This window comes from Pseudophryne corroboree, chromosome 1 (genome assembly GCF_028390025.1).
Source record: "Pseudophryne corroboree isolate aPseCor3 chromosome 1, aPseCor3.hap2, whole genome shotgun sequence".
In the NCBI taxonomy this organism is placed as follows: domain Eukaryota; kingdom Metazoa; phylum Chordata; class Amphibia; order Anura; family Myobatrachidae; genus Pseudophryne; species Pseudophryne corroboree.
The window spans coordinates 512,911,785-512,932,207 of NC_086444.1; the positions used below are offsets into that span (position 1 = coordinate 512,911,785).

At 43.4% G+C, this 20,423-nt stretch overlaps 1 protein-coding gene across 5 annotated transcripts in view; it reads right to left on the reverse strand.

The window, feature by feature from the left end:
• The window catches only part of TJP2 (tight junction protein 2), a 215,271-nt gene that overhangs the window by 60,151 nt on the left and 134,697 nt on the right, over positions 1 to 20,423 (reverse strand). For all 5 annotated transcript variants that reach the window (XM_063913912.1, XM_063913914.1, XM_063913911.1 and 2 more), the window contains 3 exons: positions 10,012 to 10,065; positions 2,899 to 3,023; positions 492 to 594 (listed from right to left, as the gene is read on the reverse strand). In XM_063913912.1, coding sequence (XP_063769982.1) covers positions 492 to 594; positions 2,899 to 3,023; positions 10,012 to 10,056 — 273 coding nt within the window. In that variant the 5' untranslated portion in view covers positions 10,057 to 10,065. Of the gene's footprint in view, positions 1 to 491; positions 595 to 2,898; positions 3,024 to 10,011; positions 10,066 to 20,423 lie in introns of those variants that run through there.

The window sequence follows — 20,423 nt, forward strand, 5'->3', positions numbered from 1 at the left end:
GGTTAATACTGCAGTCTTACAGTGCTGGGGTGTAGGTGTTCAATTTCCTCTATGTGGAGTTTGCGTGTTCTGCCTGTGCGGGTTTTTCTCTAGGTCAGGCTAGGTGATCTCTTTGCATCCCACACTATAAAGACTTTCTGGTAGGATGGCTGCTGACAAAATTAACTCTAATACCCAGTGGATGTTATATAGATTGTGAGCTACACTGGGGCAGTGATTGATGTATGATTAAATATTCTATGGAAAGTGCTCCATATGAAGGAAAATATCTTAAATAATAGCTGCTGACACTCTTGTTTGGGGAAAATGCTGCATTAGGATTGCTGCTGGTAAATTTAAATCTTACAATTAGGTTTACTTGAAATTGCTTTATTTTGAACACTAGAGTTTAGAGAAAAGTTTTCACAAGTCATACTCAAACAATGTAATAACTGATCTTGAAAAAAATTCAGAATCCTGAAAACCAGAACAGAGGGACTTAATGTACTTACAATCACAGCAGTTTTTCCACACTTTCTTAATTGTTGCACAGCAAATGAATGGAGTACATTTTCCATAGGTGTTCCATTAACCATGACCACTCTGTCATTCTCTCTACAATAAAATAAAATAAAAAATAAATAAAAAAACATAAGAAACTCCAATCAAAGAAAACAGGGGTGTTATAGGGCAGTAGAGCTTGTGTAATGGTTGGTATTGCTGCCTCCCAGCACTGACGTTTCAGATCCCTACCACAGCCCTACCTGTGTAGAATCTGTATATTCTCCCTGTGCTTGCGTTGGTTTATTCCCACACTACAAACATATACTAGGTTAACTGACTAGCAAAAGAGATTTATATCCTACATACAAATATAAACTGCAATTTCTATTATAATGCAGGATGTAAATATCCTCTGTTGGCCTATTTGCTGGGGGAATTTTTTTCTTGTCTAAACTAACCCCTCCCTTAGATGCACATGTTGTGGGCCAATAAACTGATTTGAGCTACTTTCATTCTGTGCATAATGGAATAACTGTAAGCTCCACTGGGGGGATGTGGATCATTGGGTTGACCAGAATTAGTTCAATAATCAGTAGGTTGACATGGTCAAAAGGTTGAGATGTAAATGGTAGACTGTACAAAAAGGTGACAGGTTCAAAATGTCGACATGGAAATAGTTGACAGAAAGGTCAACACTTTTGTTTTGGGTTTTTTGGGTGCCATTTTCTATGTTAAACCACATGTGACCACAGTTAGTGTAGCGCTTTACTCACCAAGCTTCAATGTTACTATTCCCAATTGTAATCCACGTGGATGGTAAATGATGAAAAGTCGTAAAAAATGTATTATAATCAAAGAAAATTTGTGACGACCATACGTCTGTCGACCATTTGAACATGTCGACCTTTTGTGCCTGTCAACATAATGGATGTAGGCCTAATGACTGTTTACCTGTCATACAGATAGTCCACTGGGGTAAGGACTGATGTGAATGGTCAAATATGATCTACAAAGCGCTGCAAAATATGTATGCACTATGGGTCTAATTCAGACCTGATCACAGCAGCAAATTTGTTCTTTAATGGGAAAAACCATGTGCACGGGGGGGGGGCAAATATAACATGTGCAGAGAGAGTTAGATGTGTGAATTGGGCCCTCTAGACATAGCTGATAGTAAATAAATAACAGTCAGAACACCAATTACATTTATTCTTGAAAACTCTGCACACAGCATGTGGAGGATGGAGTTTGGGGGGCATTGATGAAGGTTAGAGCTCTGGAATATTCATACATAGTGGCAGATGCTCAATTAGCTTAGTGATATCATTCAGGTGCTTTAAAGGGAGGGGTATTTCTAAGCAAGAAAAAAAAAAGGTATTTTGTTCCCCCCAGCAGCTACCCACCTTGGAGCAACCCCAGAATGCTCCATATGGCATGTCAGGGCCTGCACTTCCTACTAATGCAGGAGCCTCTCTGTCCCTCCTTTTCAAGCACCTGAATGATATCACTAAGCTAATTGAGCATCTGCCACTATATATGTCGGTTGTGAGATGCAGAGAGGTTCCTGCATTAGGAGGTGGTACAGGCCCTGACATGCCATATGGAGCATTATGGGGTTGCTCCAAGGTAGGTAGCTCTTAGCTTAGATATATTTAAGTAAGGAGCCATTATCATGTGGTTCCTTGCTGTTTAATCATAGACCCAGATTGGGGTAATGGAGGTGTGGGGTGTGGTGCCTCTGGACTGGCTGAGCTGGATGGCTTTAGTGTGGCATACCTTTACATACTATTAACACTTACTAATTTTTTTTAACACTATTTCTCCATTTTAATTACATCTCATTTTTGTATCACTTCCTTTATAGCTTCGGCTTCCTTACAATAATTTATTAACACTATAGTTTTTTCACTGGTATGCTGCACTGGGATTTCTTGCTTATGCTGATTTTTTGGGGTGCCACACCCTGCACCTAGATATAGCGCTAGGGACCCCAAATATACAGAGAGGCCTTGATGCGGCTTTGGGGCTTATTCATACATTTGTGCAAATATATGTAACCGAGATCTCTGAATTCCAATATTGTGTGGGATTTAAATCTGGTTACGGTGATCATTCAGGGTGCTGGGGGAAACAAAATGCCTTTTTTTTTTCTAGCTCTAGAATATTAGCAGAAGAGTAAGATGAGGTTCCAAGAAGATTGTGCCATTAAACACCTTTTTATATGAAGCATCCATTTGTGTAACTTTTTTTATATAAAAAACTACTTACAGTTGACAATCGATGAAGTTGATTATTTTATTACAAACGTCATTCACATTGGTCCGGAGCTATGCCGCCTATTTTTTCATTTTGTCATATTTCTCCCTCTTTATCTCATAAATACAACATTTAAATTATTTCAGTAAAAATACTCACAGTAGGTATCCATCAGCGGGACCACCAGGAAGCACATCAGAAATGACAATAGATGGTTCACCATTATCAAAGAGGGGGTTATCTTTTCCACCAGAAACTGCAATGCCAAAGCCCTTTTTGCTATCCTGTAAAGTAGATGTTGCAAACACAGAATATTTTTATTGGCTTATGAACCTGCGAAAACTGACAGGAACACAAGTAATAAGCAGACACTTTTTTTTGCAGCACCAGAACAATTATTAACATTTATTGTTTAGGTGTACCTCCTGCAAAGTTAACGTAACCCTCACTTTATTTTTACTAAGAAGATATCTTCCTATTAAAAGGGAAGAAACCATGCCATTACCCTTATTACAGTCAGCATAAAGTTCTCACGTAAGGTAGGAGTGCATCCCAAAGTCCCATGTGCACTGCCTGGTGTATGAATAGTATAATTCTGGTAATTTGGCAGTGCCATAGCCAAAGAAAATCCTACAATCTCTCTTTCTACAATTTGCATCACTATTTATTTATTGTTTTAATTAGCTGGAATTCTGCTCTATTCCATAAAAAAATAAAATAAAATAGGATTTTAATCACTTACTGGTAAATCCTTTTCTCGTAGTCCATAACGGATATTGGGGAGACTTAGTACGATGGGGTATAGATGGGTTTCAAAGGAGCCACTGCACTTTAAATTTCTTCACTGGGTGTGCTGGCTCCTCCCTTCTATGCCCCCTCCCACAGGCAGTTATAGGTAAAACAGTGCCCGAAGGAGAAAGGACATACTTAAAAGAATGAATATAACAACAAATGAGTGGTGAGATTTATACACCAGCACACCACTAACATAAAACAACCAGCAAAGGCTGGTAACAAAACAGCAATAGCTGAACAGGTAACCATAAAAAGAGAACCTGCAGAAAAGTCAACGCACTGAGGCGGGCGCCCAATATTCCTTACGGAACACGAGAAAAGGATTTACCGATAGGTAATTAAAATCCTATTTTCTCTAGAATCCATAAGGGATATTGGGGAGACTTAGTACGATGGGGATGTCCCAAAGCTTCCAGAAGGAGCGGGAACGTGCAGAGACTTCTGCAGCACCGCCTGCCCAAACTGGGTATCCTCTTTGGCCAGGGTATCAAACCTGTAGAACTTCACAAAGGTGTTCTTCCCCGACCAGGTAGCAGCTCGGCATAGTTGCAAAGCCGAGACTCCACGGGCAGCTGCCCGGGAAGACCCCACCGATCTTGTAGAATGGGCCTTCAGAGACTGTGGAACAGGTAAGGCTGCCGACACATAGGCCTGATGGATAGTAAGCCTGAGCCAACGAGCAATAGACTGCTTTGGGCAACCCTTTGTCTGTGCATCATATAGCAGGAACAAAGAATCCGTCTTTCTGATCCAAGCCATTCTCTTGACATAGATCTTCATGGCACACACAGCATCCAATGCCTCCGGAGGAGCAGAAGTGCCAGAACCTGACGGAACCACAATAGGTTGATTCAAGTGGAATGCAGAGACGACCTTCGGCAGGAATTGCTGCCTAGTCCTGAGCTCCGCTCTGTCCTTGTAAAGACCAAGAAGGGACTTTTATATGATAAGGCCACAAATCTGAGACACGCCTAGCAGAAGCCAGTGCCAACAACATCACAGTCTTCCACCTGAGGTACTTGTCTTCTACTGTCATCAGTGGTTCAAACTAGGAGGACTGTAGAAACTCCAAACACAACATCCAAATCCCAGGGTGCCGTGGGCAGCACAAAAGGAGGTTGTACCTCTTGAAAAAAAGGTCTGAACTTCTGGCTACACTGCCAATTTCTTCTGGAAGAAGACGGAGAGTGCTGAAATCTGGACCTTAATGGAACCCAGGTGTAAGCCCTTGTCCACACCAGCCTGCAGGACATGTCCCAAGTTGAACTCCGCAGGCGGGTACGTGCGGTCCTCGCACCAATAGACATATCATCAGATATGATGATAGTGTTTTGACGTCACAGGTTTCCTGGCCTAAACCATGGTAGCAATGACCTTCTTGGAAAGGCCCTTGGGAGCTAGGATGTTCTGCTCAACCTCCATGCCGTCAAACAAAGTCGCCGTAAGTCCAGGTAGACGAACGGTCCTTGTTGAAGATCTCTTCTTAGTGGTAGAGGCCAAGGGTCTTCGACGGACTACGCCCTCCGAGGCCAGTCCGGGGCAATCAGAATTGCCTGGACTCCTTGATTTCTGTTCCGCTTTAACACACTTGGGAGCAATGGAATCGGAGGAAACAGGTAGACCAGCCTTTTAGGCTAAGGTGATGTCAGTGCATCCACTGTCCTCGCCTGAGGGTCCCTGGTTCGGGAGCAATACCAACGAAGCTTCCTGTTGAGTCGAGAAGCCATCATGTCTAATTTGCGGGCAGCCCCACCGGTCGATAATCTGCTGAAACACCTGATGGTGGAGCCCCCACTCTCCCAGGTGGAGATCATGACAACTCAGAAAGTCCGCTTCCCAGTTGTCTACTCCCGGAATGAAGATTGCTGACATTGCTCTTGCATTTCTTTCTTCCCAGAGGAGTACCTTTGATACCTCTTGCATGCAGTTCCTGCTTTTTGTCCCACCTTGCCGATTGATGTACGCCACTGCTGTGGCATTGTCCGACTGTACCTGGATCGCGTGATCCCACAGTAGAGGAGAGGGCCTGAAGCACAGCACTGTAGATCGCCCAAAGTTCCAGAATGTTGATCGGAAGGAGGGCTTCGTGAGCTGACCACCTGCCCTGGAACTGAGTTCCTTGGGTGACAGCTCTCCATCCTCTCAGACTTGCATCCATTGTGAAGAGGATCCAATCCTGAAACTCTGGCCTTCCAGGAGATTGGAAGACTGCAGCCATCACAGGAGGGAAATCCTGGCCTGAGGTGATAGCCGTATCATCCGGTGCATCTGAAGATGTGATCCGGACCACTTGCTCAGGAGACCCAATTGAAATGTTCTGGCATTGAACCTCCCATATTAGATCGCCTCGTATGAGGCTACAATTTTGCCCAACAATCTCATGCAGAGATGGATGTATATTCGAGCAGGTCTGAGAAGTTGCGGACCTTCTCCTGGAGTGTTCTCGCCTTGTCTTCTGGGAGGAACACTTTCTGGTTCACAGTATACAGCAACATTCCCAGGAACAGGAGCCTCTGAGTTGGTTCCAGGTGGGACTTCTGTAAATTCGGTATCCACCCATGGTGCGACAGGAGCTTAATAGTGTGGTCTATATGAAGCAGTAGAAGCTCCCTGGATCTCGCTTTTATCAAGAGATCATCCAGATAAGGGACAATATTGACCCCCTGGACCCGGAGTTGGAACATCATCTCTGCCATCACCTTCATGAACACCCTCAGCACTGTGGACAAGCCAAAGGGAAGCACCTGGAATGGGTAGTGATTGTTCAGCACGGCAAACCTCAGGTAAGCCTGGTGAGGTTGCCAAATTGGGATGTGGAGATAGGCATCCTTGATATCCAGGGAGACCATGAACTCCCGGTCTTCCAGGCCCGCAATCACTGCTTACAAGGATTCCATCTTGAACGGAAAAACCTTTAAGTAAGGGTTCAAGAATTTTAGATTCAAAATGGGTCTTACCGAACCGTCTGGCTTCGGGACCACAAACAGGTTGGAGTAGTAACTCTTTCCCTGTTGTTGCTGTGGCACTGAAAAAATGACCTGGGTCTGGACCAGCTTTCGGATGGCCTGTTGCAGTGTAACACGCGTATCCTCCAAAGCTGGTAAGCTTGATTTGAAAAACCGTTAGGGAGGAGCGCTGTCGAACTCCAGCTTGTAGCCCCGAGAAATAAGGTCCTGGCAGGAGCCTTTCCAGATGCAGCTGAAGTGACACAGCTGAGCTTCCACCTCGAGATCCCCTCGGGGTGGGCACCATCATGCGGAGGCCTTGGAGAAAGCTGAACCTGTGCTCTGATCCTGAAAACCGGTAGTTGCTGATTTTCTTGTCTTACCTCTGTTGCCTCTTGCTGCATTAGAGGCACCTCTGGCCCTAGAGCAAAATCTGTTAGACTGAAAGGACTAAACAGATGACCCTGGGTAGGTACGCCTAGCTGGCGAGGCCCCAGAGGGGAGAAACGTGGATTTCCCCGCAGTAACCTTAGAAATCCAACTCAACCCCGAAGAGCCATTCCCCAGTAAAGGGGAGAGATTCTACACTGCGCTTGGACTCTGCGTTCCCTATCCATTGATGCAACCATGAGGTCCTAGCATTGATATTGCCCATCTCCTTGAGAAAGTCACACAGGACGCGTGCAGTGTCCTGAATGTGCTTCAGGAAAGTTACCATAGTGACCAGGGGCATATACCCGGAGAGGTCCTCCTGAATTTGAGTAGCCCACGTATGAATGTCATGGGTCATCCAGCAACCTGCTATGACTGGCCTTTGCGATATACCTGCGGCTATGTAGATAGACTTTAATGTAGTCTCTATTTTTCCCAGGGCAGGCAGCACCGCCTTTTTTTAGACCGTCGAGAGACTGATACATCAACCCCCGAGGGTTCTTCCCAGAATTTCCTACCTTCAGGAGCAGATGGGAAAGTGTGCAAAAATCCTTTTGACACTTTGTATTTTTTGTCTGGATTTTTCCAGGCTAACTTAAACAGGTCATCTAACTCTGCAGAATCAGGGAAAGGGACATTAGGCTTGTCCTCTGTAAAGATAAATGACTGCTGTGATGCAGCGTCCTCTAGAGGGAGTTTTAAAACATCCCGTATAGCCAAAATGAGGGGTTCAATACCCTGTGCAGAAGTGGAATCCCCACTAATGGGATCCAAGTCCTCCCCATCCTCCTGTATTTCTGAATCAGAGAGTAAGGCAGTAAACCACGGTTTTTTGGTCCTGAGTTAGAGAGGGGGGGTTGTGTAACATCAGCCCTGGCAGCTAGGTCTGCAACAGCCTGCTGTAGTAGCTGAGTTTTTTGAGCATTGGCAGTGAGTTGTGATGACATGTCAGACATCATATTTTTAATAGCACCTAGCCAGGAAGGCTCTCTCCCCCAGCCCCCTCACTAAGTTGTGAAGATTGACTGCATTATTCACATGATACAGAATCAGTTGATAAGGGAGAGAATCTGGTGTGGCATACACTGCACAGTTTGTGTTTACCCTTGTTCACAGTAAATCACAAGGACATACACACAGACAGTAAATACTCAGCTAGCCTGCCTCTACTGTATGTGAGAGGGAGATGTATAGAGAGAAGAGACCAGCACACCCCAGCTACACAGCCCCAGTGAGGCTGTCAGCTTGTTATATCACAGTGAAAACCTAGGAGTACTGTCCTTTAGAGGACGCACATTGTGTACAATAGCGGCTCTCCCCCTTTGCTACACCCTGTAATAGTTTTCAGCATGTCTTGAGTGTCAGGAGGAGCTGTGTGTGTCTGCTGCTGCAGTAAGCAGAAGGCGCCAAAATGCCGCTGGTCCCGCTCTGAGGTAGCTCCGCCCCCCCAATGGCGACGCAGTTGCAGAGTTTTTTATACTGGCAATGTCTCCCAAAGTGCTTAAAATCATCACACAAGTGCTAGTTTAAGCCATTACTAGCCAGTTTACACAGGGGGCTATAGCGGGTACCCCTCAGGAGGGTCCCATATGCATCTCCTGCGTGTTATACGCACTTTGAACTGGGGGACCACCCTAGCGGGGCCTCCGGTTTGTACTCACCACTGTCGTCACCTTCATGCAAATGTTAGGGGTGTACGGTGTGCTGCGATTGCGACAGCTAAGGCGCAGTGCCCCGCTGAACAAACAATCTCTCAGGACGGTGGTCCTGCAGCGGGGAATTGGCTCTGGCACCTTGCAAGGCTGGTGACCACCCCCACCCCTAACTCCCACGGTGCAGGTATGCTGTTACCCAAACAGCATATCGAAAACAACAAAGATTTAAAATAAACTCTCTAAAGCTCCAGAGTGTGCATCCTCTCCTGAGGGCACTTTTTTGTAAACTGCCTGTGGGAGGGGGCATAGAGGGGAGGAAAATGAGAGACGTGAGCCTAAACAATGTAGAAGAGCTGAAGGCCACTATTGAAGCATCCTGGTCTTCCATAACGCCACAGGCTGATAGAATCCATGCCACACCGCATTAAGGCAGTAATTCATGCAAAAGGGGCCAAAACCAAGTACTAAGTACATATGCATGACTATACTTTTCAGAGGGCCAACATTTCTGTATTAAAAATCCCTTTTTTTATTGATTTTATGTAATATTCTAATTTTCTGAGATTTTGGATTTGGGGTTATCTTAAGCTTCACCTTTTAAAGTTGAATTACTGAAATAAATGAACTTTTGCACAATATTCTAATTTTCTGAGTTTCACATGTATTAGGTTTTCCAAAGAAACTTATGTGAATGATCACCGAGGGAAGTGTAAGGGAAAGTGAATGCTAGAGTGCCCACTTACCACTCTATTAAAAAGGTTGTTGAGCATCACTGCAACAATTGCTAGACATGCACACTGCTCCTAGACACCCAAAAGTACTGGAATATATCAACTTGTTCTGCAGCTGGGAGAGGAGAGAGCTGTCTACGTTTGAGGGACTGTTTATACTGCCAGGACAGGAAAAGGTAGTAAAACCAGCTTCTGAAAGGATCAGCTACTAATTCATTCTATAACACAAACATTTGTCTGGATTGGTGTTGGCAATGAACAGCTAAACACAGGTAATGGTTGGGTACCAAAGAAGTACATTGGGCTAATAGCAGTAGTCCCTAATCAACAATGGTTTCAAATCGAACACTTGTGTATAGTGTTACTTCTAGAGAACAGAAAAACAATATCATGTAACTTACAGGAGGCACCATTCAGGCAAGTTCATGCATAAATATTATCACAGATAAACACACCAGTGACCCCCTTTATATCTACCATTTCTAACTTAATTAATCATTAAGCATGCTTATTGGCATGTATCTTTACAGTGCATTTTAAGGATTATATATTTGGGCAGCAGATCTACACACTGTACAGATGCAAATTAAGCAAACACACTGATTATTTCAGTAGCCAAAGGCAAAATAGTTCAATAGTGTCACAAAATACCAGACATGTGAAATCATGCAGCAGGTGTTTGAAATGAAACTAAAAGCAGCTTTTAGTGCTCACCTTTTGCAAGGTCACTGTGTACTGCTCCCATATGAGCTCTTCCATGCTGGTGGGCTGGATCAAAGGAGAAGGTAAACAAATATTAGGCTACAAATAACAGTCCACCATGCAATTTTGTACAGGTCTATACAAACAGTAATATTTAGGGAGCTATTTATTAACGCTCAGAGAGAGACAAAGTACTAGCCAATCTGCCTCTGCCTTATATTTTACAGGCTGGGTTTTAAAATTGCCAACTAGGAGCTGATTGGCTAGTACTGTATGTCTCACAATATTATCTCTCCGAGCTTTGATAAACACCCCCTTTTGTCATTATAACTACAACATGAGGATAGATGGTGGTGCACTTACATAAAATAAAAGAATCCTGTACAATACTCCTCTATCCAATTGAATTTAACAACGAATTAATGCTACTTTCGAGCCATGTCGCATTCCATATTTATTTTTTTGTGTTAAAATGAATGAAATAATAATGATAATGTTTTTATTTTGCAGTTACAAACTTAAGGAAAACATTGTGAGGGCAAAAGAGCTAAAATCTTTGTATTAATATTTAACTTTTCTTGTGACACATATGGTCAAAAGTGATGCAGAAACAAGGGCCTTTGCGAATGTATGCTTCTATTCAGTACTACCACATTTAGCCCGCCACATGTTTTTACAGGTGCCAATTTTAGATACTATTAATAGTATAGGATGAGATCACCGGATTCAGTATGATTTACCGGCGGACGGGATGACGACTGTCAATATCCCGACAGTGGCATCCTGCCCACCAGAATGCTGGCAGCGGGGCGAGCACAAAGAGTCCCCTTGCGGGCTTGCTGCGCTCGCCACAGGATCTATTCCCACTCTGTGGGTGTCGCAGACACCCACAGGTGGAAATAGTGCTGGTGCGCCGGGATTCCAGCTGGCAGCATTGTCTGCTGTCGGAATTCCGGCGTCTGTATCCTGACTGCAACACAAAAAATATTTTTTTTTTAAATGTATTTAATTGAAATAGGTGTTGTTATTATTATGGCTATTAGCAGGCAAAAAATAAATCAGCCTTATTAGTAAATAGACCCAAAAGGGATACATCAATCGTCTGGAATGTGCAGCACAATGTTTAGCTACAGTATGGTACTCAAACATCACACATTTTCTGGTACACCTCTATGTGATGCCTTCACCTAATTGTTCTGGGACACATTTTGAAGCCATTCTGGAGCCCCCAAATTGGAGAATTGACTCAGCTTAAATGTCTCTACTCTGCGCAACACCTGGTCATGGAAAAACAGCATAAGTGAACAGTTCTCTCTAAAGCCAAAATCCTCACACAAGTATCAGTTGGGGCTTGTTCCCCGTGCCTCATCTACAGTTACACCTCATTGCTGCCCCACCCTACGTGGTTCTCTATAAAGTCCCAGTAACAATTCAGTAGAATTTTCAAAGGATCCCACTGACATATATATAAAAAAAAACACTTAAATATAGAGAAGCGCAGTAACTAAAGAAACCAATCATATTTTTCATTAACAATAATTACAACTTATGCAGATTAAAAAGATCCATTCCAAAACTTTCACAATGATATGTCTTATATGTAATTGAAGATTTCTTTGAACTGTGTGGTTATTTCTTATATAACAGACAATATACTATTAGTCATATCCATTTAAAAAGATATGCATGATTGCCAGAGAGATAGTTTTACACAAAAAAAAAAAACCAACACACTGGCTCAGGATTCCTGCGGAATGAAAAAAAAAAAAAAAAGAAAGAGAAAGTTACCCAGGACTGCAGACTCTTACACTTTGAATGTAGTGTTTATTAGGGGCTATATAAACCTATCATGCGTGCCGCAATTTCCACTTAATGTTGAGGACTGTGCAAATGGACAAATCATCTGCAAACTGTAGTTGTTGAACAATATATACATTGTATCACAAACTATATTAACAAAATATATGCTGGGTACACAGCACAGTATAAGATTTTGCCAAACGATGCCAACGACTAGACTGAGTCAGACGGAGAAAAATATCCAGACAACTGGTGATCTATAGTGTACACGCTGTGAACTTGCTGTTGCTGCATATGTGTTCGCTACAGTGAGCATCCTGCGAGTTCAGGAGAGGATGGAAAGAAGGCAACTACACATGCAAGCATGTCCTGCCACAGTCCATGTTGCTGTGAAAGGCATGCTGAGATGTGTAGTTCCACAGCAAATGAGGTGCCACACACTACCTTCCCCTGCTCTACCGAGATAATGCCTGTTTGTCTGCTGATGAGCCGAGGGAATTCACATCATAGCAGAATAAATATAAACATGTTTATGAAAAACGATAGTCAGACATCGGGCAGAGGTCCGTGCACACTGCACTTTCTGAACAATACCAAAACAATAGGATCGTGCAGCACACGCTACACCTGGAGCTGATCCAACGGGTTTTAGACAGACCGTCGGGCCCTGATGCTGCGTACACACCACAAAATTATCAGGTCGAGCCGAGAATTGCATAGCATGTGCCCAGCTTAAGTCATACAATCAGGAAGAGGATAGAAGGGTATGGGTCGTTGGGTCGACTCGACTTCAGTTGTCGGCAGTCATTAGGTCAACCACTGAAGGTCAGCATGCATTAGGTCGACAGGTCAACAGGTCGACATGGGTTTTTAGACTTTTTTTGGTGTCGTTTTCTTCGTAAAGTGACGGGGAACCCCAATTAGTGCACCGTGTCCCCTCGCATGGCGAGCAAGCTTCGGGCAAATGACCGTTCCCAATTGTAGTCCACGTGGATCGTAAAGTATGAAAAAGTCAAAAAATTTAAAAAAAGATGTGGAAAACTCATGTCGACCTGGTACATGTCGACCTAATGACCATATCGACCTAATGCACGTCGACCTTCAGTGGTCGACCTAAGTGGTGTCGATCTAACGACCGTATCCCGGTTAGAACTGCATATTCCATTCACTGTCCTTCTCTGCAGCAGTGTAGATTTTCAGGGAAGTACAAATCTCTTTATTATGCTACTGATATTTTCTTACGTCTAATTACTTATACTGTAGACCTGGTTTCTATATCTGCTTTCATTTGTAATTATAGTCAGCAATAATGCCACAAAGCTCTGTACGAGCTCCTTAGAAGGTGGTAGAGTTGTAAAATAAAATAGTGGCAGAAGTCCCTGTGCATTATTTTTTAATATATCTCAGTAATTGGAGTTCAATAGACTAGTACAGGTTGAGTATCCCTTATCCAAAATGCTTGGGACCAGAGGTATTTTGGATATCGGATTTTTCCGTATTTTGGAATAATTGCATACCATAATGAGATATCATGGCGATGGGACCTAAGTCTAAGCACAGAATACATTTATGTTTCATATACACCTTATACACACAGCCTGAAGGTCATTTAATATAATATTTATAATACCTTTGTGTATTAAACAAAGTTTGTGTACATTGAGCCATCAAAAAAACAAAGGTTTCACTATCTCAGTCTCGCTCAAAAAATCCTGTATTTCGGAATATTCCGTATTTTGGAATATTTGGATATGGGATACATAACCAGTATTAGTGCCGTTACCTTTTTCACCAAACATATTCCTGTTTGGTTTATTTTTCTATCTTCTGCAATCCATACCTACTAAGACAATCTAAATGTTCACTACAGAGAGAGTTTGGAGATTTATTTTCAGTGAGAAGTGTATTTAATTTTAGTTGTTGAGGTGTTTTTTTATTTAACAATACAACACATTGCAATTTCAAACATCTAGGACCCCACATGTGATGTGCTAAACACACAATATATATATATATATATATATATATACATACACATATACATATACATACATACACACACATATAATATATATATATATATATATATATATATATATATATATATATACATACATATACACACCCATACATACACACAGTATATTTATTATTTTCCATTATATTCTCACCCTCAGATTAATAAAGTGCATGAAGTTTTGTTTACCTCATCTTGGAATCTGACTGTCAGCTTTCCAGGCCATGAGTAAGCGCGGCCCCTCTGCTGTTTTATGCCTGAAGACAGTTTCCGAACAGGCCTGCTGTCTATCTGCATTGCATGTTGTGTTGTGGACAGTTGTAGAAGAATACAAGGGAAAAACCACTATCATCGAATCCAATGATTTCATGTTAATAATTACTTTAAAAGGCCCGCCTCTTGTAAACTGCACTTTAAGTAATCTGATCCTGCCTGTTTGACAGGTCAATAGCACAATTTGGTTTTCAAATGCAAAAAGAGTCTACAATATGGGTAATTGAACAAGGTATATTCAAAAAAATATATATAATACATTTTTAGAAAGAGTCTACTGTTTCTTTAACCCTTTTGGTGCTGACACAGGTGATAGGCACCTACTTTCTATAGACAAACAGTGCACTGATCTGAGAAACAGGAAGGGAATCAACATCCTAATGATTTTTTTTAAGAGTGTTATACTAGGGTCGCAGTTAAAATGCCAAAGGACGGTATACCAGCGGTCAAAACACCAATGCCGGAATCCTGACTTGCGGCCAAAATACCAACGTCAAATGGCAACAAAGGTGGGATTCCTGGCGTCAAAATACAAACGCCTAGAATCCAGAACATTCTCTCAGCAGGACGCACTGGCGTCATGTCGCGCGTGTGGTAGGGGTTAGGTTTAGGCACTTAGACGGGGAGATTTTGGTTAGGCGCCCACAAGGGAGGATTAGGCACCCACAAGGGAGGGTTAGGGTTAGGAACCCACAAGGGAGGGTTAGGACTAGGCACCCACAAGGGAGGGTTAGGGTTAGGCACCCACAAGGGAGGGTTAGGCACCCACAAGGGAGGGTTAGGCACCCACAAGGGAGGGTTAGGCACCCACAAGGGAGGGTTAAGCACCCACAAGGGAGGGTTAGGCACCCACAAGGGAGGGTTAGGGTTAGGCATCCACATGGGAGGGTTAGGCACTCACAAGGGAGGGTCAGGGTTAGGCATCCACAAGGGAGGGTTAGGCACCCACAAGGGAGGGTTAGGCACCCACAAGGGAGGGTAGGGTAGAAGACAGGTGAAGTTTAGGGTGTTAACTACGGGGCTGTCAGGTTTTTGATGGACGGGATGCTGTTGTCGGTTTTCTGACCGCCAGCATCCCGTCCATCGGGATTACATACTGAACCTTTATACTACTACGAATAATGTTTATTTATATAGTTGCTTTTCTTCTCAAAAGACTCAACTCTATATGTTAAACATTATCACACCATAAGCAGTAATATTTTTTCCTCCATTATTACTTTTAAAGTAACATGTTAGTCAAGCAGTACTGCACTACACATTACATCCTTACAGTGTGTTCTTACATAAACAGAGCAAGGTCAGAGACTGAAAGAATGCCTTTATTGCTCTTCTCTGAGAACACACACTGTCCTGATTCTTCACAAGAGCAGCAAAAAATAAGTATTGTACTATATGAGCGTCCATTTCACATAGCTCCATATGCCCCTTTATAAGACTATGATGGAGGAACATGAGGCTATGTTTGGGTCATACATATTTTTTTTCTCATCCACATTACAAAAAATTAAAATAAAAATTACCATACTGATTATAAAATAGACATCATTTGTCCCATGGGGATGCGGTCATGTGACCGGCGCTCAGGATCCCAGCGATCACCATGCAGACGGTGGAATCCCGACCGATCACAATGCCGACACACATGGTATATTCCCACTCGTGGGTATCCACAACACCCTGTCAAAGTCGAAAAATATTGCGGTACACACATCACGTACGAACTACACACAGATGGCCTCCGCGCGTGTACTTGTTCTGCTGTGCGTGCACATATTCGCAATTTGCGTATGGTCTCTCCCGCGGTCGTGCGCATCAGCGCGTGGTGTGGGTATTTACGGTAGTTTGTGAACGCATGGAGAGCTATCAAAACATATTACATATTTAATCCAAATAGTGCACAATGTACACATAGTCCCCCTGCACCACACCAGAAAATAACAACAGTTTAAATGGTTTCAGAACAAGGGGATTCACCTTTACAGAATAGGAGGGGACAGAACAAGGTCATAAGGTGGTGTTTGGTATCCAGCTGTAGGGTATTTTAAGGGTAACATTCCGATGTTGGTTTGAGGAAGATCGCATGTTCCTGCGGATAGTTATGTGCAAAAGCAGAATATAGATATGAACTGTATTTACTGTACATTATGTATGCGGCGGGAATCGAGAGGAGACCACCCACAAGAGCAGTTAGAACAGACATCGCCTACCAATTCAAACCGACCTATGACCTCTCCTGTACTGTAAAAGTGCATTCCTGCGTCCAATGGACAAAGGGATTACAGTATCCATTGTATTGCTTTTGGAAGAATTGTATAAATAAAGCCTGCTGCAGCCTGGTCTGACACAAGACTCACAATGTTATCTATTAGATTACGGAGGACCGGACCAGGAAGCGCATGCGAATATACTCACGTATGTACCATTGACTGTACCATTATTCTGTTATATTGTCTTATATTGTATTGTATATATTGTAACCCCCTTTCAGCAATATTACGCTGTGGTGTCGGAACCCAGTGATTTAACTACAAATCGGTGTTGTGTCTTCCTTTCCCCGCTAAGGTTTAAAAGTGTATTAGTAACGCATTGCATTGCTGTATAAGGTTTAAAGCGTATTCATCGGGTGTGTACGCGCCGCGGGTGCATTGTACTGTCAGCACGGCGTTTGTACACAGAGTCCGTACATCGTACGGGACTCTGTACGCTATTAGTGTAAAAAGTACGTAGTGTGTGTACCAAGTATAGCGGCCGCAGCGGCTAAGGTTTAAAGTGTGTTTAGAGTGTATAGAAGGTATAGCTTTTTGTTCCTGTATATAAATCGACATTATCAATTGGGGGCATCGTCCGGTTTTCCACATATCCACAGCCTAACAGGTCACAGCAGACTTAACCGATCAGCAAAAGGGTGGACAGGTATCCTACGTATCCTTTTCTTGGTCGATGGATGCACTGAGAAACCCTACTTATTTGCTGATTAGATGACGTCTGCTCTGTATGGTTTGTAGGGATGCTGGTAGAACTCGTAAGGTGAACAGGAAAAAAAAGCTATTTAAAATCTGTGAATTTATTTTTGGCGCCAAATGCGTACACAACAAAAGCGTACACCCATACTCTTTGTACACCTACTCACATTGTTGCCATAGGACTGATTGCTAGATTCATAATATAAATATTAAGGAAGTAAGTGTAAAACACAAACGGAGGCTGGCCTAGTTATAAAGGTTTATACAGAAAGAAACTGTGTGGCGTGTTAAGTGAGCGATTATAGTTAATATTGCTCACATTTATAGAAATTGTGTGAGTTGTTTTATTGCGTCCGCATATTGGTACACGTGGTACGGAACGTGAGGACAGCGTACACAAAAACGTACACGTGGCACAGAGGTACGCAAGCTTGCGTAGCGTTGTGTGCGCAGAATATAACCACACGATAGTTTGTTTAGTTTAAAGGTGGGACAGTAGCCACGCTACAATAGAACAAGATTGCCCAGTTTCCAAAGTTTAGTATAAAACTCTTATTTACTGTATTGCCTCTGGGAGTAAAACTGCTTATCTGAATGATAATTTTCTGTACAGAAAAACCAAGTATACCTGAGTGAGCGAACATAGGAGTGAGTGAAATTTGAACCCCGGAATTCGGGATCCCGTCGTTTGGTACATCAAGTGAGTGGAGACTTGGTGGCGTGAGGCGGCTGACTCACGTTAGTATAAGGTTTAAAACGCAAATCGTGAGGTAATTTGTAAAGGAGCGTGATAGTGCATTATATTGCGAAGTATTGAAGTTAAAAGGTTTTTGGTATTACGCTCCAGACTGATTGCTAGCCTCGGTAGTGAACCTGAGGTCACGGTTGATGTAGCTGGTATACCATTACCTTTTCTTGTAGACACAGGGGAGGCCAAGTCAGTGTTAAATTTGACTGTAGGTATAAAAACCAATTGCGGCAATGGGAGTAACAGGAACAGTGCAACACTACCCTTTGAGTAGACCTGCAGAGATTACGATAGGGCCCTTGCAAACCAAGCATTCTTTTTTGCTGGCTGCAGCGGCTCCGACTAACCTACTTGGAAGAGATTTATTGTGTAAAATGCGGTGTGTCATATACTGTACTCCTGAGGGTGTCTTCTTGGATATACCTGAGAATCACGTTCAGGAAGTACAAGATATATTAGACACCCCTCAAAGGCTAATGTCGCATTCTGCTGTTATAGACAAGTGTCCAGCAAAAGTAGAGGAAATGATCTCACAAATACCAGGTTCCCTTTGGACCAAAGATGGACAAGACACTGGATTGATGGCAAATGTAGCTCCGGTAGTAGTGCAAGTAAAAGATGGTAGGATGGCTCCAAAAATCCCCCAGTATCCTCTGAAGCCAGAGGTAGAATTAGGAGTGTACCCCGTCATAGAGTGGTTGCTACAACAGGGCATACTAGTCAGGACATCCAGCACAGCCAATAGTCCCATCTTCACTGTAAAAAAGAGTGGGGGGAGGGGTTACAGGCTAGTGCAGGATCTAAGGGGGATAAACAAGATAGTTGAGAGCCAATTCCCCGTAGTGCCAAATCCAGCTGTCATCCTCATGCAAATTCCCCCTACCGCAAAATTTTTCACTGTCATTGACCTCTGTTCTGCCTTCTTTTCTGTCCCTCTGCACCCTGACAGCCAATACCTCTTTGCATTTACATACAGGGGAGTACAGTACACCTGGACTCGTCTCCCCCAAGGTTTAATTGACAGCCCAAGTATTTTCTCCCAGGCTTTGCATGACTGTTTACAATCCTTTCAACCTGAGAGTGGATAAGTGCTAATACAGTATGTCGATGACTTATTGTTGTGTTCTGATTCACTCGAATCATCCTTGAAACACGTAACAGCTTCTGTTTCATCTTTCCCAAACAGGACAAAAGGTTTCAAAGGATAAGTTGCAGTTGTGCCGGACCAGGGTAAAATATTTGGGACATTGCTTGACTCAAGGACTTAGACATCTCACCGCTGATAGAATACAGGCGATTCGCGACATGACTCTGCCACAAACCCAGCAACAGATCCGCACTTTCCTTGGAATGTGTGGGTACTGCCGAAAATGGACCCCAGGGTTCTCCATGCTTGCTTTACTTTGCAAGAAATGGTCTCTTCGAACAAACCAGATCGGATCTCGCACACAGATGAGTCCGAACTGGCATTTGAGAGAGACAAACAGTGCCTATCACAGGCACCTGCATTAGGTATGCCAGATTATGGGAAGCCCTTTGAATTATACGGTACAGAAAGTGCAGGGTGCGCGGCAGGTGTCTTAACCCAGAGACATGGTGATGCCAGCAGGCCGGTAGCTTACTACAGTGCACAGTTGGACACCGTAGCGCGGTCTCTCCCCACATGCTTGAAAAGTGTTGCAGCGATAGCTTTGCTAGTAATTAAAAGCGAAGACGTAGTGTTAGGACACAACCTGACCATCCATACACCTCATGCAGTATCAGCCTTACTAAACTCCGCCCAAACCAGACATGTCTCATTGACACGATTTACAAAATGGGAATTATCACTGATGGCCCCTGTAAACATCACCATTAAGAGATGCAGCGCTCTAAATCCTGCAACTTACTTGCCAAGTGTGCCTGGACAGGTACAAAGGGTGGAGGATGAGAATGATGGTGAAGGAGGATTTAGTGCAGAGACTGATACGCATGATTGTATGGGATACCTGAATCAGACTTTCACTGCGAGACCTGACATCAGTGACAACCCACTGGAAGGCGTAGACTTTACCTTTTACACTGACAGTAGTTGCCACAGACAGACAGAATCGGGAGACTTGTGTACTGGATACGCAGTTGTAGACGACAGAGGTATCATAGAAGCTGAACCCCTGGGCCCACCGCACTCAGCACAAGTTGCTGAGCTGGTCGCCCCAACCAGAGCGTGTGAATTGGCCAAGGGTAAGTCAGCTAATATATACACAGATTCTAGGTATGCCTTTGGAGTGGTGCATGATTTCGGGGCCCTATGGCGCCTCAGAAATTTCATGACGGGAGCTGGCACACCTATAGCGCATGTGTCCCACATAAAAATGCTTCTAACAGTGATACAAGAACCAGAGTGACTGTTATCAAGTGCAAAGCACACACTAACAACCAAGACCCAATTTCACTTGGTAACAGCCGGGCAGACGAAGCTGCTAAATCAGCAGCCAGCACCCCCATACAAACGAACATCACATCACTGATGACATTCAACATAATCAACACACAAAAATTAATTGAAATGCAAAATTTGTGTTCCTCACAGGAAAAGGCGGTCTGGAGGTCAAAGGGGTATGGCCAGGAGTCCTCAGGA